At 38.5% G+C, this 27194-nt stretch overlaps 1 protein-coding gene across 5 annotated transcripts in view; it reads left to right on the top strand.

Moving 5' to 3' along the window:
- The window catches only part of Fam13c (family with sequence similarity 13 member C), a 102774-nt gene that overhangs the window by 53948 nt on the left and 21632 nt on the right, over positions 1–27194 (top strand). For 3 of the 5 annotated variants that reach the window (XM_042696429.1, XM_042696426.1, XM_042696425.1), the window contains 2 exons: positions 960–1023; positions 16879–17026. In XM_042696429.1, coding sequence (XP_042552363.1) covers positions 960–1023; positions 16879–17026 — 212 coding nt within the window. The remainder of the gene's footprint in view (positions 1–959; positions 1024–16878; positions 17027–27194) is intronic. The other 2 variants (XM_042696428.1, XM_042696427.1) reach the window with 1 other exon arrangement.

The following is a 27194-nucleotide window of genomic DNA, read 5'->3' as shown; positions in this document are numbered from 1 at the left end:
ACAACTTAATGATTAATTTTCTTATTCATTAAGACAGCTGGCCTTTTGTAATTTAATATGTTTATTACATAACATCATGCAAATTGCTGCAGACAACTTTGAATTCTGCATAGCAGTGCCACTGGATCATCATGTTTGACAAATCCTGATTTGGACCTAAGCATCTGCCAAGAGTTGACTAAAGTGATATGCCTTTTTTTTAAAGTCCTTTGTCTTCAATTGGGAAATTAGTTGTTGTAAAATCCAGTTTCAATAAGTAACTGTGCAGTGATAAGACATTTGTTGTGTAAAGTAAGAGATGAGCTGGCTTCAGTGGTCTATTGTTACAGAAAGGTTATCTTTCTATAACAGTTATATTCAATCACATTGATTCACTCAAAACCTTTTTGAACTTGTGCTATAGTTATTGAGGATTTGCCAGTGTAGATAATAGGGTAGACTATTTTGAGTGGAAGTGTAATAAACAGACGTAATTTCATATTGTGAGAAGTGCTAGGAAGAAAATGTAGACAGTGTGTTGGAGAGTGACAGGCAGGCAACTTCTAGTTGCAGAGGTCAGGAAGGCCTCCTTGGGGAGGTGACACATGAGCTGAGCTGATGTGCATGCAATGACAGGAAATCTGGGAAGAGCAGTGTGGGGTCAGGGACACAAATTCAAAGGTTTGAGCAGAAAGAAAGTATGGTATGTTCAGAGGAGGGAAGGCTAAGGTGACTGGAGTGTGGGAACAGGAATGAGAATGGTGGGAAGTGAGGTCAGGTTGGGAAGGAGATCAAACACGGTAATGTGTCCCCGGACATTGTAAGGTGTCTGAATTTTATTCTCTGGTGAGTGGGATATTACTAAGGGTTTTTTTTAACACAAGCCTGACCAGATCTGTCACTACCAGCTTCAAATGTACATTCTTGAAAGGTTTCTTTTAAAAAGTTTCTTTAATTTCTTTTTCCTTTATGTTTTATAGACTAGACCAGAGAGCTTCCATTTGGCCAAAGGATGCTTTTGAAACTCAGCAAGACTTGAATGAGGTTGGTGCAATTATTGCTCTTTATACAAATATGAATCATCCCATCATGGAATTTAATATGCTTTTTAAATGTTACAAATTCCTTTTGATTAAAACTCTTAAGTATTTTTGGTCTTAAGGTGAACTTTTCACTATTGTTTAATTGCTAATATTGTACCTTGCTCTTGTACAAATATATTTAAAATATTATTTTCGAGAAAGCTCACTAAGTCTTGGACCTAATCCAAGTTCAATAGTCATTTCATTACATGATTTTAAGATTGTATAACCATGGTTGTGGTAGTTAACATTTTATATTTTTCTCTTTTGACTTTATTTTATCTACATCTCTGTTTTCCCACTAGCTTTTGCAGTCTCAAGTATACTCATGCTTACAGTTTATTCACTGAACATAATATAATTTGATATTTGTAATATGATCTTCATATACATTGAGATATGAAGTCATATTTCTTTTTTATTTTTTTTTTGGGTCTGGTCGTGGGGCCTGAACTCTGGGCCTGGGCGCTGTCCCTCAGCTCTTCAGCTCAAGGCTAGCACTCTACCACTTGAGCCACAGCGCCACTTCTGGCTTTTTTTCTTTTTGCTTATGTGGTGCTGAGGAATCGAACCCAGGGCCTCATGCAAGGCAAGAGCTCTACCACTGAGCCACCTTCCCAGCCCACAAAGTCATATTTCTTTAACCAAACATTAGTTAGCTTGTTCTGGAATTCTTTTGAAATATATAATTGCATTCTAAGGCTGCGAATCAATATAATACAATGAATGCTCTGGTTTAAGACATTGGTTTAGAATACTCTGGTTTTTCTTCTCCTCATTAAATTACAGAAAAGGATGAGTATGTGGTATTATCTGATTAAGATCATGGCACATAACTAAATGAGTGAGCTTGATCCTCAGATCTTAGAACAGAAACAGTCAGCTTTGCAAAAGCTGTTTATTTGGCATTTTGAATATACATTCTTCCTTTGCCCTCAGTCACCTACCTTCATAAAAAGCTTTTAAATCTAGGTGATTTTCTTTTGCTCTTTCTTCCTTCTTTCCTTCTTTCTTTCTTTCTTTCTTTCTTTCTTTCTTTCTTTCTTTCTTTCTTTCTTTCTTTCTTTCTTTCTTTCTTTCTTTCTTTCTTTCTTTCTTTCTTTCCTTCCTTCCTTCCTTCTTTCCTTCCTTCTTTCTTTCTTTCTTTCTTTCTTTTCTTCTTCCCTCCCTCCCCTCTCTCTTTCTTTCTCCTTTCTTCCTTCCTTCCCTCCCTCCCTCCCTCCCTCTCTCCATCCCTTCTTTCTTTCTTTCTTTCTTCCTCTCTTTCTTTCTTTCTTTCTTTCTTCCTATCTTTCTTTCTTTCTCTGCCTTTATGTTTTTTTTCTTCCTTTCTCCCTCTCTCCCTTTCTCTATCTTTCTCTGTGCTTCTGTCTGTCTCTTCCATCTTTTATTTATTTATTTTTCATCTTTTATTTATTTACTTATTTCTGGCAGAATTCAGCAAAACCAAATAACCAAAGCAGCTGCCTAGTTAAGCCAAGTTAAACAGCGAACGTTGTGGACATTTCTGAAGATAAGACATAGAACACTGTTATTTTTGTCTGTGTACATAGAAGCAACATTCATGTTCTACGATCTCACTCAGTTTAGAAAGAGTGAGAAGTTGAAAAGAAAAGAAGCAAGCGCCCAAATCAGTGAATGCAGCTGTCTCTGCCTCTGGGAACACACAAAATGCCAGTTGTAAAGAAGCAGACATTTGTTTTGACACAAGTGACTAGAAAAATGAGGTGATTATAAGAGTCAACTCATGATAGCTTTCAAGTGCTGTGGAGAAAATCTGACTTTTGAGCTGGAAACCCATGAGAATGCTTGATTATGATCAGATTACTTGAGCATTCTCTAATCGCACTGTGAAAACCTCATTGCTGTACTGGTTTTGCAAATGACAGGAAATAAGCAGCCTCACTGCTTGCGCAGTCTGTGGGCTCAAGAACACTGAATGGAGATGTGCACCAGGATGTGTATGTGTGGGTGTCCCCAGGCCAAAGTGGTGTTGCTGATCCAGACAAGTTAAGCATCATGACCCTATGCACAAAGTGGTTTTTTTCATCTGGAAGGCTAAACTGTATGTGAAGACACATTCTTTTCACTGAATGGAGAGAACTTAAGAGAAGCTTAAAGAGGGCATCTTAAATAGGGTAGAGGCCTTGCAAGGAGGTTTGATGTGGTCATACTCATTGACAGAAACATCCAGCAAAGTGGAGATCTAAAAATGTATCTCTTGCAGTATTCCTTGGTCTTCCTGACCACAACAAAGTTTTAGGAAAGAACCACCTACAATATTTCTTTAGTTAACAGTCCTATGGAACATAAATGGAAAATATTATCTTCATATTCTTGTTTGTTTTTTATTGGCATTGGGATTTGAACTCAGGGCCTCAAGCTTACTCAACTTAGTTGCTTGTGGCTGGTGCCTTACCACTTAAGCCACACCTTCAACCTGTTTTTATGCTGGTTATTTTGGAGATGGAGTCTCAAGGCTTTTTCTCTCTGGATGGATTTCTAATTTCAGTCCTCTGAATCTTATCTTCCTGGGTATCTGGGATTACAGGTGTGAGTCCCACTGGTACCTGACTTGTTTTATAATTCTTAATGAATGTAGAACAAAATACATGTACAGTACATAGGTATACAACAGAATAGCTCCTTGGAAGATGTGTGATTAACACTTTTATAAAATTATTCTATTCATACCCTATATGAACTCTTGTGACTTGTTTGACTTTTTCAGTATTATGTGAGATTTGGTGTCTTGCTTTAATCAATTTCTAGTTGACCATTAGGATTATTAGTATAAGTTTTTATTACAAGCTATTTATTGCCTCTTTGTACAGCTAGCTTTTTTAGTATTCCATCTTTAAATAGATGTGTAAGGTAGATCTTTTTATGATTGCTCTCTTTTTGTTGTTTGCTCCTCCTTTTTTTTTCATTTACCAACTCTTCCATCAATGTAACCTGATGATTCTCTAAACAAAACCTACCAGTATCACATCTGCATTCTTTCTTTCATACCAATTTACAGGTCTACACTAAAAAAGTATTTCTTTAGTCACATGAAAAGCCAGAACACCAGTAATTGACAGGCACCTTTTAATGTATATCAACAATAACAATTGTGCTAATAACATAAGTGAGATCTATGGTTCTTATGTTATGGCGACATATATTATGTGTCACATATATGACACATTTCTATTGTCTTTGTGTGTGTGTGTGTGTGTGTGTGTGTGTGTGTGTGTGTGTGTGTGTATGGTCTATACTTGCCTAGTGAATTGAAAAGCTCACCCACTTCTTGTTTCTCATATTAGTATATATTTAACTCCTGCAAATATGTTTTCTTCTGCCAACCTAGAGGTTCCAGGTCTCAACCTTGGGTATCTGGAGAATGCTTGTCTCTATTTTATGGGTTTTGTTTGTTTGTTTGTTTGGTTTTGGTATCATAGTAATTATACTTTTGGAGTTTATTTCAGAAAATCTGATTAAATCACCCACATTACCATTCATCTTTGTACTGCTGTGTTCTGCCTCTAGAAGACATCTGGAGGGTTTATTTGTTGAGTCTCCTGAATCTTGATTGGAAAATATTCTAGGCTGGAAATCTCTCCATTTCTCATCCACCTTGATCTTTGGTGTTAGCTAATCTTCTATGTGTATATAATTGATGTATATAATCGATAATAACTGAACACAGATGAAAAGTGCTTGAAAGATAAGTTTTTTAACTCTGTATCACTGAAGATCCCATTCTTGACTTCAATTACATTAAGAAAAATGACAGATATATAAAGAAAACAAATGGATCTCTTCTTCCCTATGAAAATATCCCACTAGGTGATCAAACCATTATTTTTCCAACTCCTTGACTTTGAATCAACTCCTAAAACTTTGAATCAATTCCTGGGGAAAGAGGTTTTGAATTAAGTTACTCTAGGAGTCTTTCCAATGTTAATACTCATCGATCTTAGTCTCTTTTTATTTTCCCAATATCTGCAGAGTTTAGTCATAGTTCTCATCAGAGAAAGGATGGGACAAATTGTTCCAGAATTTCTCAGGATTAAGGCCTTCTTATATTCAGGAAGTGAGCAGTAAATAGTGCTATAACAATTACATATGCACGAAGCTGTTATTTATTAATCTTCTGGGTATACTACATACCATAAGTGAAGGAGTAATTGAGATCTGAAATAAGCTCTCAGTCAATTTAGGCTTTCTTCTTGATTCTGCCATTTTATTTGCTTAGCCCAACTCTTATGTAATTACCCTTCAAATGAAAAGGATTACTTCAAAAAGTGCCCATGATCTCTGTGTTCATTTTCTTATTCTATATGGACTATGAAGCTTTAGCTTTTGGATAAAGCAAGTACCAGTTGAGTGCATTTGTTTTCACTTTTTGCCTAGAATTCCATGACCCTTAGCGGTAAGGTCAGCAATAAGGTACTTCGCCTTTAAAGAAAATTTTATATGTGTCCTGTATATGGATCTCCTATTTATCTCACCTATGAGGCTTGTGGATGGTGATATTGTTTTATAATTGTAGACTCTACAGTTTATCTTCTCCAGGCTTACAGAGTTAGTATATAAATTTGAAGGAAAAAAATATTGTCATAGTTTTTGTCCAGGAGAGCTATGTAAACACAAAGAAGCAGATGCTAAATCTTGAAATAGGACAATGAACACATTCTCATTTTGTGATCCCAGAGTTGGCATATAGAGACAGTTGTCTTTTGCCTACACATTCTCACGAGTTGAAGGGGAAAAATGTCCAGCCAGGTATTGGTGGCTCATACCTCTAATCCTAGTTACTCAGGAGGCTAAGACCTGAAGATCACAGTTCAAAGCCAGCCTGGGAAGGAAAGTTGGTGAGACTGTTATCTCCAGTTAACCACCAAAACAGCTGAGAATGGAGCTGGAACTGTGGCCCAACTGGTAGAGTGCTGGCTTTGAGTTAAAGCTCAGGGATGTTGCCAGCACCTCCTCTCCACTCCCAGATTGTCCAGGTGGCATAATGTCTCACACTTCTAATTCCAGACACTACTTGGAAGGTGAAGAGAGGGAGGATTATGGTTAAGGTCAGCTCAGGCAAAGAGTCAGTGAGGTCCTCCTAATCCGATCAATAAACTAGGTACGGTGGCACATGCCTATAATTTCTACATGAAAAGGCAGAGGCTATACATAGGAACATTATTGCCTGAGGCTATCACTGGGCAACAAACACGAAACCCACCTGAAAAACAACTAAAGCAAAAAGGGACTGAGCTTGTGGCTTAGATTTCAGGGATTATCCATCTCTTGGATCTTTGTTCTCTTATTGCCTTTTTCTGTGGCCAGCCCCTCTCTAGTGATATTCAGCCATTCCAGTGTATATGCCTTTTCTATTATTGTGCAACAAATTACCAAAAGAGTAGCAGTTTCAAATACTTATTTCTTAGATCAAAGTTATATAGGTTAGATATCTGAGTGAACTGAACTGGGTTCTCTGCTCAGGGTCACTGAAAACTGAGCTAAAGGAACTGGTTGGACTGGGTTCTTATCTTGAGGTTCTGGAGAGGGTTCATATCCCACCTCATTCAGATGGTTGCTTCAATAATTTAGTTCCTGGCCATTATAGGGCTTTGGTCCCTGATCTTCCTCGCTGGCTGTCAGTTGAGGGTAACTAAGCTTCCAGAGATTGCCACACTTCTGTGCATGTGACCCTTTCTTGTCTTTTAGCTAGCAACAGCACTCTAAATCCTTCCTGGGCTTTGAATTATGTTGAAGCTTTCTGCCACCAGCCAGAAGAAACTCTGCTTTTAAAAACCTTACTTGCCTGAGCCAGGCTTATTCAAATAATGTTCGTATCTGGCCAGCTGAATTAGAACTCAGTTTGATGTAAAAATCCTTTCATAGCAACATCTAGATTAGTGTAATTAAAGTCAGTTCCTTTTCTATTTCTAAAATTAATGTTCTGTATTTGACTTATTTATCTGGTTTGAAGCATTTTTTCCATTCTTGAACTAATTACTGTGACCTTAGGGCTGGAATAAGTTGATTGGCTAGACTTGGACCATACTTCCCACTTTGAACCTGGGAGTATTGTTTGCAGAAGATGGGTCTCAGAAGCATAATCTCCAAGGTAATTTTCCTCTCTGCTGGACCACTGCAGGATGTCATTTAACATCTTTCTGGTATGGTTTTCAGAGTTGAGATAAAATGACCTTGCTCCCCTACCAAGGTTCTTTCCTCAGCTGGAGCAGTGTCCTGTGATTCATTTAATTTTAGCCACCTTTTGTTGTCAGTGTCAAGAAGGACATCCTGTAGCCAACACAGTCATGGTGGGAGCCCTAGTTCTCAATCCCAGATAAATGAACAGTGCAGCAAAGCAACTCTGTGCTGTTTCTAGGCCTGATTGATCTTGCCCGATCTTTCAGAGGCAACCATCAAGCCTGGCTGTTTGTTTCCAGGGCAACCAGGTCTATAGTACTCACCCTGAAGGATATCCTTAGAGTGGTCTTGGCAGAAAAGGTGGAAGTCATGCCAGCTACTATCTTTGTTCTTCCCTGTCCAAAAATTAAATTGGAGAAACATCAGGCATGCCGGGCTGAGTAGAGAAGTCATGGTAAGACTTGCCATCGCCAAGCCATCTGTGTTTGTCTTTTGTTTGCCAGTCTTTCCCTTCTTCCCTACTTTACTGCAACTGTTCTATTGGCTCTCTCTTGAGGCATGCATGGCACCCTGACCCCTTTGGGTGTTGCTCGCTCTTTTATTTTCTCCTCTTTACCATTTTCTTACTCTCGAATGGAAGACTACATGGGATGGTGTCTAGTTCAGCAGCTCTCAGGTGTCAGCTTCTGCTGTAGCTTTCATTGTTTTGTAACAGAACATAAAAACAGTGAACATAGTGAATTTTTCATGAGGCTAAAGTCTAGGAACAACTCTTTAGAGATTGTTCTTAAGAATCCATTTTGTCATGAAATTATGGGGAGAGATGTTTATCACATGCTCTCACTTAGAGAAACAGGAAGTTGATAAAATTCACATATATATATTCCATTCCCTTGACCCCTGCTACTTAAAAAAATATGTTATTGCTATCCCAAGACCACTCTCCACCCCAGGAAGTGTGTGACAGTTTGATTTTTTTTCTAATGAGAGTTTTTTATTGAGAAGCAAATATATACCTAGCTCCAGATTTGGTACAGGGATGGGGAACATGGGTTACCAAAGAAGAGAGAGTATTTCCAGCTCCAATTTCCAGAGATTTGTGGGGAAATGTATAACTTCTAGACTTAATGTCTAAGACCCAGGCTTTTCTAGCATTGGCAGGCTTTACCATTTCTAGGATACTCTTGGTTTTCTTAAGGATATAAAAGTCAAGCTTTAAGGCAGTAAAAAAAAAAAAAGCTGGATTGTGTATTCTAACAAAATATTACTGTCCAGTGACGACATCTTTTAGGACATAAGAACATTAATATATTTCATATGGCATATAATTTTAATTGTATTAGCTATTGACTTCAACCATTCATTGAAATTTAGTTATCAAAGATGTTAAATTGAGGTCATTAGAAATTCAGAATCTATAGGCTAGTAGAGTTATCTGGCTTACCCAGTGACTCAGAATGAGCCAGAGCTCAATTGGCCTCTACTAAGCTCACATCTTACTGAATTTAGTTTTCAAGCTGAGTATTTTTTTACAGTGAAAAGAATATGGAGCTAAAATACCTGCAAAGAAGTAACCATATGAGTAACACAGAGCAAATAGTTTTGTGTAACTTAGCCCATGAGATATAATTTGGGAATATATATATATATATATGTGTTAATATATGTATATAAGTATATATATATATATACATATATATATATATATATATATGTGCTTCTCCATAGTTAAGGACTAGGTAACTCCAGTGAGAAACCATTGAAGTTCATTCTATGAATTGCAAATGAGGCCCAGTCAATTTTTTTACTAAACTTTTTATTGTGAAAACACTGTACAGAGGGGTTACAGTTACATGAGCAAGGTAATAAGTACACTTCTTATCCAGCATTGTTGCCTCCTCCTTTGTTTTTCCCCTACCATCCTATCCCTCCCACCTCCTCAACTACAACCCCTTCCCCTCACCTCTCCCACCCCTGCCTAAATTGTAAACAATAAGATGTACAAGACATTATGTCGAAAAACAGTCTATTTTTAGAAGTAAATCAATGCTGCATCGAGAAAAGCAAAAAGTCTTGATTTAAAGGATGAAATTATAAAACTCTATTATTCTTTACCAAATATCATGGAAATGAAATGAAATTCAGGACTCTGTTTTTCCAGGCTGAAATGTTTTGGCTGAAAAGAAATGGAGTTTGTGTTATGTTGTGTTGTGGCTGTCTTTGTTTTAAAGGTCCAGACAGGCTTGGATCCTTTAGTCAACAGTGAGCCCTTTGGTATGAATAGCTGGTGATTTGACATTGAATTTCTCTGTTGCTAAGAACTGGAAGTGAGGGCTGAGATCCTGCACTGAGGAAAGCTGTGAGGTATCAGCCTGGGGTGTGTTGCTGTAAAGCATGCTGGTGTATAAGCATGCTATCTATGAAGGATTAGCCAAAAGCCCAGTTTTCTAAGGGAAGGATGAATATGGCTTTCTCTTACATCTATCAACTTTGGAAGCAGTCTCATTGATTGATTGATTGATTGATTGGCATGAACATCCAGAGTCTAGCAACAGCTTGAATCCAAGCATTTCATACTTTACATTTCTTGGTTGGAGATTCAATTCTCTAGGGGAGACCAGGGCAAGAAGACAGTAAGAGTGGCAGGAGGAAAAAAAAATTATTGTCCCTGGGGCAGGTAGAACTACATAGACAATCAAGACAGCATTTAGAATCCATCAGGGGCTCAGAAAGTAGGGCAATATTTCCCAATCGTACAGCTTGAACTTCTTGCAGCAAGATGACCTTCCCCAGACCACAGAAGCAGAATCTTTTTGATCCCTGACTGGGAATATACATAACCCAAAACTCCCTGGTGATTTTCAAGCAATTTAAATTCTCAACTAGGGCACCAGAGATGGTTGAAATTAGATATTCACATGCCGCCCCCACCCCATTCCACTCAGGGCATCAGATAATAGGTCTTCCCCCCCACACACATATACAAAATTAATATGTAATGGCCATCTTTTTAGTGATTGGTCCAGTTCCATGCAGTGTACTCAAATACAGCCATGAACAACAAAGTAAGGCTCCAGCCCTTGTGGCACTAGAAAGAGCCGATAAACAACATTGTATCAGGTACCAAGGAAGGATACAAAATGCTAAGAGAAAAATTAGGAGAAGGGCCTTTCTGTATAAGGTAATCAGAACTGGATCAATAATTAGATGAAAATTGGGGCTTGAAACAATTACATGGGATGGGTGCAAGGAGCAGGTGTGTTTGAGGAGTGTGTATGTGAGGGTTTGGGTGCAGGGAGTTTATGTTGCGTGAACATAAATATTCATGTGATAAAAGTAGTCACTATAAGCTTGGGACACAATTGTGTCTCTAAATTTGAGCAGATTTCTTATTTGCTTCATATCACCATAGGGAATCTACCTATAGTTCTGGAAGACATAAAGGGACAGGAGAGGGTTGCTCAATCTCTTAGCAGAAACTACGTGTGAACTATCTCTACTCTGTAACCAGTGATCTGCAAACAAAAGCACCCTAAAATAGTTTTTAACCATCCAGCCTGTGTGGGTGTTCTCCAACCCAAACCAACTAAAGTGGGACCTGGGTAATTTTAGGGAAGAGAAAATGAGTATCTTCTAAAACAAGAAGCATATTCTCTATTGTATAAAAGAAAATTTAGCTTTTAGAAAACCACACCTAGGTTTCGCAGACTTCTCTCCAGTGTCTTTCTTCCCCAGGTGGGAGAGTTGGAGGAGCAGGGGTAGGTGTAGGTCTTTAGAGGATGCGTTAGCTCTTGCAGGTTTGAGGCATCCATCCATTGAGCTTTGGCTATAAACCTGGAAAAGCATTAGCAGGCAGGGCCTGTGTGATTGGCTGAGGGCAGCAGTTTCACTGGGAATGGAGTCATATCAAGGTTTAGGGAGCATTCTGACCACAGGAGATTACTGTCTTTAAAAAACTTCATTAGGCGAAAATGAACCCCAAGATAAGGACTCAAATTGTTTTTCTTTCTTGATATTGTTTCTAACATATTTATAATATGATTTCTTTGTTGCTTTGTATGTCCCTCCCCCATGGTATAGTCCCTGTTTTCACTGTATTTGATGTTGGTATAATTTGGGGAGGGGAAGGGAAAAAAACCAATCGTTTAAATAGGGATACAGGTGGACCCATTGCAACAATGAGATGTGCAAGATGTTATGTCGAAAAATGAACTTTACAACTTTGGTGGAGGGGAGGTGGGGGGGTAAGGGGAGAGATAGGAGGGCAGGGATGGTAAAGGGAAACAAAGGAGGAGGCAACAATGCTTGATAGGAAATGTACTCATTACCTTGCTCATGTAACTGTAACCCCTCTGTGTAGTATTTTCACAATAAATAAAACTTATTAATTAAAAATTTTCTCCTCAATAAGAAAAGTACATTCCTGCATGAAAGGTCAGTAGGCATGATTGAATAATGAAATGGATTTTTTTTGATTGGTCATGGCTAGCACTTTACCACTTGAGCCAGAGTGCCACTTCCAGTTTTCTGAGTGGTTTATTGAAGCTAAGTCTCAAGGACTTTCCTGCCTGGGCTAGCTTTGAACCACAATCCTCAGATCTCAGCCTCCTGAGAAGCTAGGATTACAGGTGTGAGCCACCGGCATCTGGCTTGTGAAATGGATTTATCACCCAGGCTTGCCATTTATTTCTTCCATAATTTTATGAAAATAATAACTGGCATTATTTGTTGTTTTCATATTAGCTATTTCCTCATTAGATTGAAAGCTTCATGAGGAAGAGTTTAATGTCATTCTCATATTCTACAGCCTAGTGCAGCTGTCTGCAGTGATTGCTGCTTGAACATTTTAGCTTCATGTGACTATCACATCTGGGAAGGGCACATGAACCCGGCATGTCCATAGTCCTTCTTAGAGTGGCTCTTTGGAGCTCAGTGTTGATAGGAAAGGTCAGGTGCTTCCCATCATCCACTGAAGGACATATGGCAAGACTAATCCTAGGTAAATCTCTGTACCCTCTGGTCCTGGATTCCTTGGTCAAAAGGTATCCCTTTAGGGACTCAAGCTATGGTGAGTGTCTAGATCCTTACCCTGTGTTCAGGAGGACTTACAAGTTCCCTGTGATGCCAAATGCCCTTAGGTGATGGAACATTCAGCGTGGGGAGCACCTCTACTGGAGGACAGGCGTTCTGAAGAGTTTCTTTCCTCCTGCATTTTGTGCTCTATTTGTAACCATTTGTTTTCCCTTCTACCTGGAGATCTTTGTGGTTTTTGGACTCATCTCCTTGCTCCAATTCTTTAAGCTTAATTCTATCTAAAATATCTCAAAGGGGAGTAAACCAGCCATGCTAGATCTCCTGTGACAGTCTCATTGGGATGAGTAGAGGTGAGGGAGAAGGTAGCAGAGGGAAATGGATGAGAACAAACAGATAATACTTTTAGACATGATGGGGTGGGACACAGCACTCTACCTCATTCCCAACAGGGGTCTAGAAGCCTCTGAATCTGAACTACCATCCCGTACTTCTCTTCAATGAAGGTCATTTATTTATTTAGATTGCCTGAGCAAAAACTGTCTAAGAACCCATTTGGTACCAGATTCTTTGCTTTCATCCTTAGTAGAGGAGCATATTTGTTTTTCCTCCCAGAAATCATCTAGCCTGAGGCTTTTGTTAGGTAAGTGGAAAGTTTGGCCGTACCCTATGGCCCAGCTCTTTGCAGTGGCCTATGAGCTGTAGAGGTATTTGTCCTGACTCCAACATCCACTCTTGCTACATGCAGGTGCTCTGCAGTGCTTCCCACACCTTCCCTCACACCATTCCTGCAGCTGCCTTCACAGCAGGTGCCATTGATATGGATGTAGTTGATTTTTTTTACAGATAGGAAATCAAGGCTTGGAAAACCAGGATGCCTGCCCAAAGTACAACCACAGCACACAGCAGAGCTGACATCACATCCTCTCTGTTTCTGTGGGAAGATAAAAGGTGATGATGGCCTCTTCAGTTTGCAAACTATACAAGAGCACATGTTACAGGAGTTTGAGTCAGGCTGCTGGTACCACCATTTTTTTTTAAGAAATGAAGTAAAATAAAAGGCCCACCCACTCCCTTTTACATACCATCCTTCAAAAAAGGTTATGAAACATATACAATATAAAATGTCCCATTTAAGTATCTGTAAATGTACAGTTTCGTGGCACTAAATATGTTTGCATTGTTGTGCAACCATCTCTACCAGCCATCCTGCTATCTCTTTATTGTTTTAAACAGAGACTCTTTACCCATTAAAGCATAACTTCCTAGCCTTCCCCATTGCCAGCCACTGGTAACCACCATTCCACTTTCTGTCTCTATGCCTTTTACTGCTCTAAAGATCTTGTCTAAGTAGAATTAGGCAGTATTTATCCTTTGGTGACTGGTTTACTTCCCTAAGCATAATGTCCGCAGGGTTCATCCAGTTGGTAGCACATGTCAGAATTCCCTTCCTTCTTAATACTATAGAATGTACTGTTGTAATCACACATCCCATTTTGCTTATCCACTCATCTGTCCATGGACAGTTGGGCTGTCTGTACATTGTATTAGTTTGTGAGGGCTGCCATAACAATATACCACAGTCTGGGGACTTTAAACAACAAAAGTCAATTTTCTCAAAGTTCTGGATCAAACCAAGATCAGGCTGATGGCAATGTAAGTTTCTCCTTTCTCCTTCTCTCCTTGGGGTGCAGATAGTTGCATTCTGACAGTGTCCTCACATAGCCTATTCTCTATGTGGGCATTGCTAGCATTCTCCTCTTCTTGTGAGGACACCGGTTATACTGAATTAAGTCCACACCCTTAGACCTCATTTAACCTTAATGACTCAAAAACTTTTAAACTAATTTTTAATGTTTTTTTCTTTTAATTTTATTTCTCTTATTTATTTTTTGTGTATGTAGTATGGAGGAATTGAACCCAGAGCCTCATGCATGCTAAGCAAGCACTCTACCACTAAGCCACATTCCCAACCCCTTTTCTGAATATTTTTACAATCTTTTAGTAGTTATACAAACAAGTTGCCATTCACCAAAGCAGTTTATAAAAACAGTGCATCACCCATTCCAACATTCTCACCCACCACACCCAACCCACCCCTCCCCTTAGTTGTCTTAATTTTAGGTTATATATTGAATTTTTTGCCATTTATCAAAGCGGTTTATCTGTGCAATGCATCTTGATCTGTGCCATCACTTCAACATCTTTACCTCTCCCTTCAACCCACCCCATCCTTTATATTTCTCAATTCTATAGTATATACAATGGCTCTAACTCCTAATATAGCCACGCTGGGGAACTTCCACGTAAGAATTTTGAAGTGATATAATTCAACCCATAAAACAGCTCTTGGCTGCTGAGAGATAAGGGCATGGATATAGAAATGACTATCCAAGTACCACTTTTAGTTTTTTTGAGGGGTATATACCCAGAAGTGGAATTGATAGGTTGTCTGCTAGTCTATTTTTAATCACACCAGGGTCTACCATACTGTTTCCCCTAGAGTTTGCACCATTTTACATTACATATAGCCCATCATATTTTTTCTAAATCTTCTTTTTGAAGGACCACTCTAAGTTCAAAGGTCCTCCAATGAGAAGCTTGCAGCCTACAATTGTTTTCCTTTCTTGCCAGCTGATTGGTTACTGACCACTAAATCCTCCCACAAACTTGTTGTCCTTGCTCAACTCTGCATCTCCTCTGAAAAAATCTTGGTCATATGCTCAGCTATTGGGAAACCATCCTCTAAAGGAGGGAGGAGCCACAAAGATCCCCTGGTCTCAGGCAGGCATTACATCTGAGCTGTGATTCTCAGGAAGCAGCCTCTGAACATTGTTCGTGTCAGCTTCTGTCCCTCTTCTTGGCACAGCAGATGAAGGCTCCTCAGCTGTTGAAGTGTCTACTGCTTTCACAATGGCTGAGAATAACAGGTTTAAGACACCCTTCAGTGCACAGCGTTTAAAACACTCATGCCAGCCCAATGGATAGGGTGTGTGGGTGGGAGTTAGTAATATGTACAAGTGGGGAGCTGGAGGTGTGAAGAAATTTAGGGTACTTTCTTATTTGAGGTAAGTGAGAGTATATATGGGGTAAGGGGTATATGTGTATAAGGCATAGGGTGTGAAAGAATTGGGTGGTAGGTAGGAGGGTTTGGTGATCTATAAGGTAGAGGCGGACGTGTGTGGCAGTTAGGAACAGGGGTGTATGTGTGAAACAGGATAAGGAATGTGAGCATTGGTATGAGAGTATAGCAGGAAGTGTAGAGGGAGATGCATGAAGTGTTTGTGTGTGTGGTATGTGGAATCGGGCGTGAGAATGGGGGTTGAGTATGAGGCTGTTGATGGGATAGGGGTTGAGAGATGAAGGTATGTTTGTGTTGAAAGAGGAGACATTTGAGGGTTAAGGTGTATGAAGGTGTTGTTTCGGAAGGTTGGGAACAGGAGTGTGTAATAGTAGCAGCAGCAGCAGCAGCAACAGTCGTAGTAATAGTAGTAGTGGTAAAATGAGAAGTTGGGGATGTCTGTGTGTGAGGAACAGGAACAGAGTGAAGGATGGAGTGTCCACGAGGCAAGAGGTGAAGTAGGGTGCGTGGATGTAAGAGAAATAGGATATGTGGAGGGTACGGTGTAAATAGGAGCACGGGTGTGTTCAAAGGTTATAGTAGGAAAGAGAGCAATTGCTCTCCACCCCCACCCCACCCGGGACTCCGCTGGTTGGATCAGGAGCCAGGTGGGTGGAATTGCTCTGAGAACTGCAGAGTTTTCCCTGTGTGAGGGAGCAGCACCCAGCCAGAGACCCAGGCATGACTCACTCTCACCTGGTTGGGAGAATGAATTTACAAGGCATCTGCATCATGGTAGGCTACGTGCGTCAGTCAGTATGACTTTGTTCTTACTAAGAACACAGGAGAAATCACAAATGAGAAATGAAGAAGGTGAGTGAAGTGGGTGGGAAGGAGCTTGTGCTGGGGGCTGTGAACAAGAAATCTCTTCTCCTTCAGTAGTTGGCTGATGTTAAAAGACCAGGGTTATCTCTCAGCTCTGCTGTTGATAGGAGGTCGCTGCACCATCCCATGGAAGAGGAGTAACTTTAGGAGACACGCAGCAGCAGCGGCACACAGCCTGGATAAGGAGCTCAGAAGCCCCTCCCAGATGCCAGGCGGTCTCTGCAGCAGTAACTCTTTGTGCACTGCGGTTTGCTGCAGTCCGATCACTGGAGGGACGATGGCTTTTATGAATGGTAGGCTGGGAGGGGCCTAATGGCATCGGCTACTGATGTCAGCACGATGAATGAAACAACTTGCAAAGCGTAAAGCCTCAGCACTTGGGAAGCAGCTACCTTCTGAGATTGGTTTTCCAGATACAACGTCTCTTGCTGACGAAATCACCAGCCCCATGTGTCAGAGATAATCCATATACATTAGGATTTAAATGAAACAGAAATTGGAACTGCGGGTGGAATAATACGCATCTGATTCAGGCACCACCAGGTCCCCCCCCTCCACCCCCATCCTTGAAGCAGCTGTGGCCAGTAGCGATCCTTCTCTCCTGGCAAGCACCGAAGAAAAAGGCCGCGGGAGCTGCAGACCCACCGTTGTGTGTTAGGCTTCTACTTAGCTGGCCTGATGTTCTGTTTTTGCTGGCAGAATTCCTTGCTGAAGCTCCAAGCCCTGGAATCTGATGTGTGCTCTGCATTTTTGACAAACCAGGAAGAAGCGGCTCAGGTGCATGGAGTCAAGGATCCAGTTCCTGCATCGACCCAGAGTGTGCCTGCCGAGGGGGAAGATTCTGCAGGTAAGAGGGCAGGGGCAGGGGGTGTCCCAAATCGAACTCTGCAGATAGTTCTGCCTCTACTGCTTCATCCTCCACCTGGGTCCCTGAGGGAAACTGTGTAACGTGAAAGATGAGGTATTGCCCCAGAGGGAGCTGAAAGGGAGCAAGAAGAACTGGGCTTTGCTGCGATCTCTGGCTGCAGTCAAGAGTCAGACTTCATGTCAATGGGTATTAGGGAAAAGCATCCGTCACAACTTCTCATTTTCATTTTCCTATTTGGTCTCCTGTAACAACAAAATGTGATCTGTTATTTTATATCACCGGACTTTGATCTTCTATGCCTGGCATATTTTATCTTTAAGGTGTTGAGGGCTGAATTCCTTCTCTGTTACAGAAACCCTTAACTGTTTATAAGAGGACCCATCTATACACGAAAAGTGCAGATGATTGCTCCACAGTTCCTACACTGTTGTTTGTTTCTTGTTAGTTTCTGTTTCTCGTTCTTTTTCTCTTTCTCATTCTCTGTTTCTGTTTCATTCTCCTTCTTCTCCATTCTCCTCCCTCTTTGCCATCTGTTTCTCTTTCCTTCCACTGAGTTCCATGTTATAAAATCTCAAAACTGAGTTTCAATTTTTTTTGTTTGGGTTAGTTTCTCTTGTTTCAATCCTCCGGATGGTAGTTTGGCTTACAAACAGAAGGCCAATTAATGTTCCTAGGAAGACTTCAGGAGGAAAGAATCACTCATTTTTTTCGCCAGTGGAAATGACAGTAGAGCTTACATTTTCTAACAAATGGGTCAGAGGCTTTCCAACTGCTTTCTGAATGGCTGGTAGAACGAGGCTTAGGTGAGTTTGCTTCATGAGAGGATCATAATCTCCAGGAGTTGAAAGAAATCATTTACTGTTTCAGTACCAAGAGCAATACAATTAAGTTACTACTTAAAACAGTTCCACGTGATCAAAACAGGCAAAACAATCTTCTCCAAGATTGGAATGTATATTATTAATAATAGTAGCTAACATGAGCTACTAAGAGTAGCTATTATTATTTGTTTAAAATCTAAGCACTTTAAAAAATAAGTACTTTCTATAGAGTGTATTAAACCCACAAAATGACCTGTGAAATAATTATAGTAAGGGATTTTGAGACCTATGATAATGTTGCTGGTAAGTGATAGATTATTCTTTGACTATGCATCTTTGGCTAGCTGACTGTGTTACATGGTAAGCTAGCCTACTCTTTTGGACATTGTGTTTGGATAAGATGTAAATAAAACTTAGCAAGGTCCCAATTAGAGATTCAAGTCAGATCTTTTTAGACAGAAATACTTTTTCCCCCAAACCCTAAATTCTACCTCATTCAAACAAATAGCATACAAAAATACATAGAATATCTTCAACCACATACAAATGGACTTCTGAATCATCTAATGTTTTGGATTAGATATACAAATAGCAAAAATATTCAATATTTGTTGTATGTTAAATATAGATACATTTTTTCTTTTTGAGACTACTATATGCATTTCTAAATATCAAAAATATTTTGTATATTTTATTCTAGATGAACAGGATTTTGAACATGCTTATTAGTTTTCCTTGTCAAGCAGAAATACTGAGTTTATGTAGACTGGTCACAGAAAGGAGCCAACAGTATTTTCATGTTAAATATCAAATTGAAGAAATGTGTAGAAGGTTCTTCTTAATTTTTTTGAATTTTTTTTAGCTAGTAGTCTTTCTTTTTCTTTTTTAAATACTTATTTATTGTAAAAATACTGTACAGTGGGGTTACAGTTACATGAGCAGGGTAATGAGTACATTTTAGAGGGAGGTTTGTGGATTGGATGTAGATAAATCTGATGTATCCCAAAGCTTTTCCATGGAGTATAGACAAGCATTAAATAGGGATACAGGTGGACCCATTGCAACAATGAGACGTACAAAATGCTATGTTGAAAAATGAACTTTACAACTTTGGCGGGGGTGGGAGAGTGGTGTAGTCATAGAGATGGGAGGGCAGGGATGGTAGGGGAAAAACAGAGGAGGAGGCAACAATGCTGGATAAGAAATGTTCTCATTACCTTGCTCATGTAACTGTAACCCCTCTGTATGGTATTTTCAAAATTAAAAAAACTTATTAGAAAAGAATTTCTTCATTTGGCAAGGATATTACCAAATTGAAAAACATTTGTGGGATTCTTTCACAGTTTATATTATGGAATGGTTCGGTCTCATTGGTTTCTAAGGTATACTTTTAGATGAGAAAGGTCATATATTCCCTAATCCTTAGCATCCCTAATGCTTAGATGACTAGTTCTTAGTTGGATACTAGCACTCTAAATTGTTTTCTGGAAGTATATGTTATATATTACATATGTATTATTATGCATTGCATTATATATTATATGTGTTATATATTATATAATATATTACACATTATATATGTGTACATATTATTTATTATATATTATAGTGCATATGTGTTTGTATGTGCACATGCCGGTAATGTGCTTGAATTCAGGCTCTGGGCATTGCCTGTTAGCTTTTTTACTCAAGGTCAGAGCTCTATGACTTGAGCAACACCTCTACTTCTGTCTTTCTGATGGTTGAGTGGAAATAAGAGAGTTAAGGACTTTCCTGCCCAGATTGGCTTTAAACCATAATTCTTAGACCTCAGCTTCCTGAGTAGTTAAGATTGCATACAGGAACCATAGGAATCAACCATATAGAATGGCTCTGTGTGTGTGTGTGTGTGTGTGTGTGTGTGTGTGTGTGTGTGTGTGTGTATACCTGGAGAGAGTGCAACTGCATAAGATTAGAACAGATGGCCTTAAGTCCATACAAGGTATAAAAACTTGAAAGATTTACCTTCTTAAAGTCCTGAATCTAACATGTACCTGAACCTTACATGTGCATAAATATTCAGATGTTAATAGTTAATGCCAATGATGAGTATAACAGAGACAAAAATCAATTTTATAGGAATATTTGGACATACTGTGCTGCCAGTTAACTCATAATGGGAAAACATTCATAAATATGAATTGATGTCATTTAAATAAAGGCACTAAAATCACTTTAGACTTGATTAAACATGATTTAAGTTATTTAACCTTCAGAGCAGACTTTTCATATAACATTCTAAGCAAAGTATAATGAGCTGTATGTCTTAAAATGAAAATATTGGTATTTAATTGGGGTTTATGAGTTATAAAGATGCTTCTTATCTAGTAAGATACCTTAAATGCTATACTATTCTGGAAATCAAATTACTAACTCTGTCTACAGCAAGAACACATTTTATGGCACCCCATAGGAACACTGTGTTTTTTAGTAGGTTCTAGAGCCTTTCTATACAATATAATCACCAGGAAGCTTTTCTAACATGAAGACTCTTGGGTTTCATTTTTAGCCAGATCTGGGGTAGAGGTCTTGGAATCTGCATATTTTAAACACTCCTGATTATTGGGATCCACTAGACAAGTGGATAGTATCTTGAATTAGGAGGGAATGTGTCAAGTTTTCTTTTTTTATTTTTTATTGTGAAAATACTGTACAGAGGGGTTACAATTACAAGGGAAAGATAATGAGTACATTTCTTATCAAGCATTGTAGCCTCCTCCTGTGCCAAGTTTTCTGTGACTCTGCTTTACCTCAATATTATCATTGATGAGAAGCTGGTAGACCAGATGGGACTTAAAACTCAAGGTCTGATGCCAACCAACCTAATCCATTTACATGATAAATAGGGTACTCATGTACCAAGTTCATAGTCTGAAAACAGAGGATTTGAGGATATGGACAAGGGTTTGAAGTTTGAAGGCTACACAAGCCATTAGAGAAAAGTAGTTGAGAGGGAGCCAGCCGCAAGGCATTATGGGAGCTATACAGAGATGACAAACTGTCCTTGGCTTCTCAGGACAGTCCCATTTTTAGCATGGCAAGATCTGCATGCTGTGAATTCCTCACTCCTAGGCAATCCAGGACAATTGGCCACCCTACTTGTAAATTGAAAACTGTGTAATGTGAGATAGAAACTGTTAACAAGCTAAATCTTGGTGTCTCCTCCAGATTCATATGTTGAAATTGAAATCCCTTGTGATGCTTATTAGAATAGGGGGTCTTGGAATGCATCCATCCTGAGTGGTGTTAGTACTGTTATAAGAAAATCTGAGAAAAATGAGTTTGTCTGTTTGCATCAGCCACCCTGCAGACAGAGAGAGGTCCCTCCCCTGAACCTGACCAAGCTGACACCCTCACCTCGGACTCACAGCCTCGCAAACTTTGAGACGTCAACTTCTCTTGTTTATAAACTACCTAGTCTTGTAGTAGTTTGTTACAATAACCCAAACCAACTAAGACAGAAGCCTACATAATAGGCCCCCCAATGCCTCTCACTGGATCATAGCCTCTTACAGCTGAAATAAATGTTTCCTGCATAGCATTAGGGAATATTTATTCTACTGCCATTGAATGGAAAAATGGAATGGGAATTGTCTTTTTAACTGCTTATCATTTCCAAGTGTGCAGCAGGATTGTTTGACATTTCACATGACTACACACAACTCTTGTTCTGTCTCACTGAGGATGATTGATAGTATGGAGGATTTAGAGAAAATTGTCATCAGAGATAACTGGAGATCTATTATGAGAAACAACAGTTCTGCAGCAGTACCTGTTTAATTCCTTTTTTTCCCCCTATCTTGATTTACAAATCAAAATTTCCATTTGGGTAATATATTAGTATAGTATGTCTATTTAGTCTACTTTTCTCATCACATTGTTTGTATCATCTGTACGTCTCCTTATTGTTGAGTTTCAAGAAGAACTTGATCTTCTTTTTCATATTTTGTCCACTTAATCAGACTTTTTAAAATTTTATTGTAAAGGTGATGTACAAGAGGGGTTACAGTTATATAAGTAGGTTATTGAGTACATTTCTTTTTGAACAGTGTTACCCCTTTATTTTCTCCTGCTTTCACTCCCCCAGAACTCCCCCCCCCCCCCCGCCTCTGAAGTTCATTTCCAATATAGTGTCTTAGTGAGTATTGCTGTTGCATTGGTTTACCCTTTGCCCCACTGTTTCTGTGATTCCCCTTCCCTTCATTAAATGAGATAACTTAAATATATGACAAAGGGTACTGAAATCAGAAACAGTGACCAAAGGGAATAAGCCAGAGGGGGAAAAAAAAGAAAAAAGAAAGGACTGAAAACAGTACACTGAAGGAAAAAAAAACACCTCTTGTTTCTATATCATGGAGTTCATTTTGATTAGCATCATTTTATATGGTCATATGTACATAGGTATTGAGCTATTGTAATCCTCTGCTAGGACTCTCCTAGTTGTATTCTAATTATTACAAATGAGAGAAACCATGGCTCTATAGGATCAGAAGTTTTTTGATTACTTGGAAGTACTAATTAAACTGAGAAATGTCTGTACTCTCCCCCTTAAAATGAAAAATTAAAATGTAGCCATGAGGCCTGAGACTTTCAGTAAAAGTCAGAAAAAGCTCCCTTTGTGGTTCTTACATGTAAGGTGGTTCAGGAAAACATAACAGAGCACAGTACCACCCCTGGGGTGCCATAAAATATGTTCTTGATACAATTGATAATTGAATTTCCAGAACAGGAAAGCATCTCAAATATCCTACTATGTAGCTCTGATCATGAATATAGCTTTGTTCTTCATCCTGACAGTAACTCCACAAAAGCTTTGAAAGGCAGTTAGGAAGGTCTCCATTATATCAACCTCAGAAATGCACACAATTACTTAAATTTTATTCATTATGGGGCTATGAATGGGGGCTTATTTTGCTTGTGTGGCTATACTACCTGTTGATTTAACAAAAAACAGCAACTACTGTGGAAAGTGGTCATTTTGTTGTAAAATTACTCATTTCATTTGGGGTCTGGTTGCCTTGTTATCTCATTTGGGGACATTGGGGACATTCTCAGATATCTGGAGATGTATTTAGTCACCAACCTGAGGGGGGACATACCACCTGGCATCTTCACTCTGCCTACTACTTCTGATAAATAGTCTACAATGCGTTGGATGAGTTTGCACTCCCAGCAAAGAATTTTCCCATATACAATGTCAAGAGTGCTGGGATTCAGAAATCTCACCTCAAATGGGGAAATTTTATTATTTTTTCCCAACTTACTTTATTGTTATTATGAAGGTGATGTACAGAGGGATTACAATTACATGAGCCAAGTAATGAGTATGTTTCCTTTCATACAGTATCTTCCCTTCTCTCACTCTCTTCCAGTCACCACCCATGTGTTGTATAGTTCACTTTCATCAGTGTCCAGTGAGCTACACTGATGCACTTTTTTTACCCTTTTCCCCTTGAGTTCTGTACCCTTCCCCTGTCCTCCTGAAGACATACATGTTAAATCACCGTACATTATGTTTTTAAAAATTATTTTTAAGTAGTTGTACAATCTGTCAACTTATGAATACAATACACCTTGATCAGTGTCATCCCTATTGTCATTCTCCCCATCTTTCCCATCCCCACTCATTTGCTCAATTTTCCTATTTGAGATGGGGCTTTAAAATGAACAACATCAACATTAGCTAATAATGACCATGAAAATCAAAACAACACTGAGATTATACCTCATCCCAGTTAGAATGACCATTCTTAAGAAAATAGACAACAACAAATGCTGTTGAGGATGTGGCCAAAAGTGAATTCTAATGAACTGTTGGTGGGAATGTAATCTGGTTCTAGAAAGCAGTATGGAGGTACTTCAAAAACATAAACCTAGAACTTGTGACCTTATGACCCAGCAATCCACACGTGGGCATTTATTCAATAGAACACAAACAAGGCCACACTAAAGCCACCAGCACAACCATGTCCACTGCAGTACTATTTACCATAGCCAAAATATGTAATAAGCACAGATGCTCCACAATAGATGAATGAATCAAGAAAATGTTGGATGGATAGATCAAGAAAATATACATAATGAAATGTCACTTATCAATTAGAAAGAATGATATTGTATCATTTATAAGGAAATGGAAACACTTGGAAAACATTAAGTAAAGTAATCCTAGACCCAGAGAAACGAAGGGTGCATGGTTTTCTTCATTTGTGGTAAACAGAAGGTACCTATAAATCTATAAGAAAACACATTGGTTATAAATGAATTAACTGAAGTATTATAGACTTTGTGGAGAGATTGAATAGTATAAGTTTTTTGAAAGACTAGGTTAAAGCCCAACAAATTTAGCAGCAGAAAATGGGCACATGCAAGAGGGTGGGATCAGGGGAAGAGGGGTGGATGAATGTAGTGGGGATGGAGGGAGAATGCAGTGAAGAATTCATTGTATAAATTTACCTTGTGAAGGTTAAAATGTATCTGTGACTTCAAGTATCACTATCTCACAATACTGTGAAATTTATGTAATCACTTAATCTCAATAAAAAAAAATTAAAAAGCCGGGTTCTGGTGGCTCATGCCTGTAATCATAGCTACTAAGGAGGCTGAGATCTGAGGATAGTGGTTCAAAGCCAGCCCAGGAAGGAAAGTCCATGAGACTCTTATCTCCAATAAACCACCAGAAAAACAGAAGTGACATTGTGGCCTAAGTGGTAGAGTGCTAGCCTTGAGCTGAAGAGTTTAGGGACAGCACCCAGGCCCAGAGTTCAAGCCCCATGATCGATCAAAAAGAAAATTAAAAAATAAAGAATTCATTGTATATACTATATATGCATACATCTTAATATAAATTAAGAAAAGTAAGGGAAGGAGTGGGAGGAAGGGGGTGTGCATGTTGAAAGGGATGATGCTGATCAAAATGAATTGTTTTCATAAACTGCTTTGTTTAATGGCATCTTCTTTATTCAATTACTTAAAGATATCGGAATATTTTTAAAGTAAAAATTAAATGATATATAGCTCATATAGCTTGTGGACTTTATTATTTTATCATTGCTAAGAATCCAGTAGGTTTTATTATCTCCAGATTAAAGACAAGAAAATAAATTGGATACCTACATAACTTGTTGATGGTACCACTGAGTAGGGAGGGGTTTGGATGAAAGGGAAGAGTTTGGAATTTGGGCTTCCCCACCCTGCCTACACAGGCTAAATTGCACTGCTAGGGATTTGCCATCCAGCCTAAATGTTAAGGCCTCACCTTTCTAATACTCTAGAGAATTTGAAATTAACTTGATAGTCTACTAACTTTCTTTATTTAGTGTACACTCTTTATAATTTGTTTTGAAAGTTACTTTAGAAATTTATTCTTAGACTGAAAAGACATAGATTTGTAGTTGATTCATCTACTGTGGCTCAGTCATTTATCTCCAGTCTAAATAATCTATTGACCCCTATGCCTGTCCTGATTGTATCATCTGACTTGAAAGTATATCCCAGATTGAGTCAATTAGTAGAAATTTATTCCTAAGTATGGTCAGAAGTAGTATAGTCCTCTTCTTTAAAAGGTAAAAATATACTATTCCTAGATTTATTGTGGGAATTACGTGGCATAATATGTATGAATCTCTTAGCATCTCACAAATGGTAAATGAACAATAAACATTAAGTAACTTTATTTTATTTTTTTCTTTTTTTAAATTTTAGTAACTTTATTTTAAAGGTAGACATTCTTGCCCTATTCAGAATTTATGTTGCGTGTTCTCCAGTTCATAATGCGTACATTTATCTTTTAATACCTATTATAATTTCTACCTACTTTCAGGGTACGGAAATTACATTTCAAACTGTCCAGTTTCTGAACACTTGCATAAACTCTGCATATGACTGACATTATGCTAATTCCCTTAAGTAAAAAGTATTTATAACATCAATAATCTATAGAGCTGATGGTTGAATAATTACCATCTATTAAAGTTAAAGCTATAATTGTCACAATAAAATCTATTCTCTACTAATGATATAACTTGGCTAGAAAAGTTCTATTAATAACTTTTCTATAATGCTTTTATAACATCTTCATAGTTTCTAAAGGAAGGAGTATCACATTAACACTTTGCTTTTTTAAGAGAACATTTTTAAATGATTTAAAATTTTATAAATGACAATGTAAACTTCCAAGCCTACAGCCACCATATAGGAAGGAGAAAACAATCTTACAGCCAAAATTTACCAAAAAAATTGAAATTTCTATTTTAAAGTCAAGTTTAAGGTGCATTGTATCCTATTGGTCTTTGCTACAACACTTTATAAACGAGAAGAGAACTGACTGACCAAGGAATAATTTGCTTTATATGACATATCAAACCCAGGACTCTTGCACTGATTCCAGAAACCACACTTCTAACTAATAGCTTTAGTCTTTTGTTTTAGTTAGTAGAACTTCTGCAGAACAGTTTTATGTTTGCAGAAAATTGAGCAGATAGTACATAGGTTGCATTTACCATGCTTCCACTGTATGAAACTTTATATATCTTATAATCATTAAAAATACTTTTTTTTATTTGTCTATATTTCTACATACTACATTCTAGAAGTGACCACAACTGTCTAAGAGGTAGATATCTAATAGTACCCTGAACATTAGTTTCCTAATATTTTACCAGGTATATGTGAGTTAACATTGTTAGTTTACGGTTTTATTTTTCTTTTCCTTTGTGTTAGAGATGGAAACTGGAGACTTGTGCATACTCTTCCCTACCAATGAACTCACTATTGTTAGGTTTTTTTTGGTGGTTTTTTTTGGGGGGGGGGGTCAGTTGTGGACTATTGTTAGTTTTTTTCTTTTTCTTTTTTATTGTGAACATACTGTACAGAGAGGTTACAATTACATGGGCAAGATAATGAGTACATTTCCTATCAAGCATTATAGCCTCCTCCTTTGTTTACCCTTCACATCCCTTCCCAGCCTCCCCTTGCCCCCCACCCAAACCTCCCCCCCCCCACCGCACCAAAGTTGTAAAGTTCATTTTCAACATGACAACTTGTATTTCTCATTGCTGCAACAGGTCCACCCGTATCTTTATTTAAACGACTTGTTTTTCCCCTTCCCCTCCACAAATTATACCCACATTAAATACAGTGAAAGCAGGGGTTATACTGTGGGGGAGGGACATACAAAGCAACAAAGAAATAATCTTATAAATGCGTTAGAAACAAATGCATGAAAGAAAAAAACATTTAAATGCATATCTTAGGGTTCATTTTCCTAACGTCACCTTATCTGACCT

The sequence above is a fragment of the Dipodomys spectabilis genome, unplaced genomic scaffold, assembly GCF_019054845.1.
Source record: "Dipodomys spectabilis isolate Male_0828 unplaced genomic scaffold, ASM1905484v1 ptg000207l, whole genome shotgun sequence".
Lineage (NCBI taxonomy): Eukaryota > Metazoa > Chordata > Mammalia > Rodentia > Heteromyidae > Dipodomys > Dipodomys spectabilis.
Note: the sequence above shows the minus strand (reverse complement) of the source record. Positions and strands in the feature narration are given on the sequence as shown.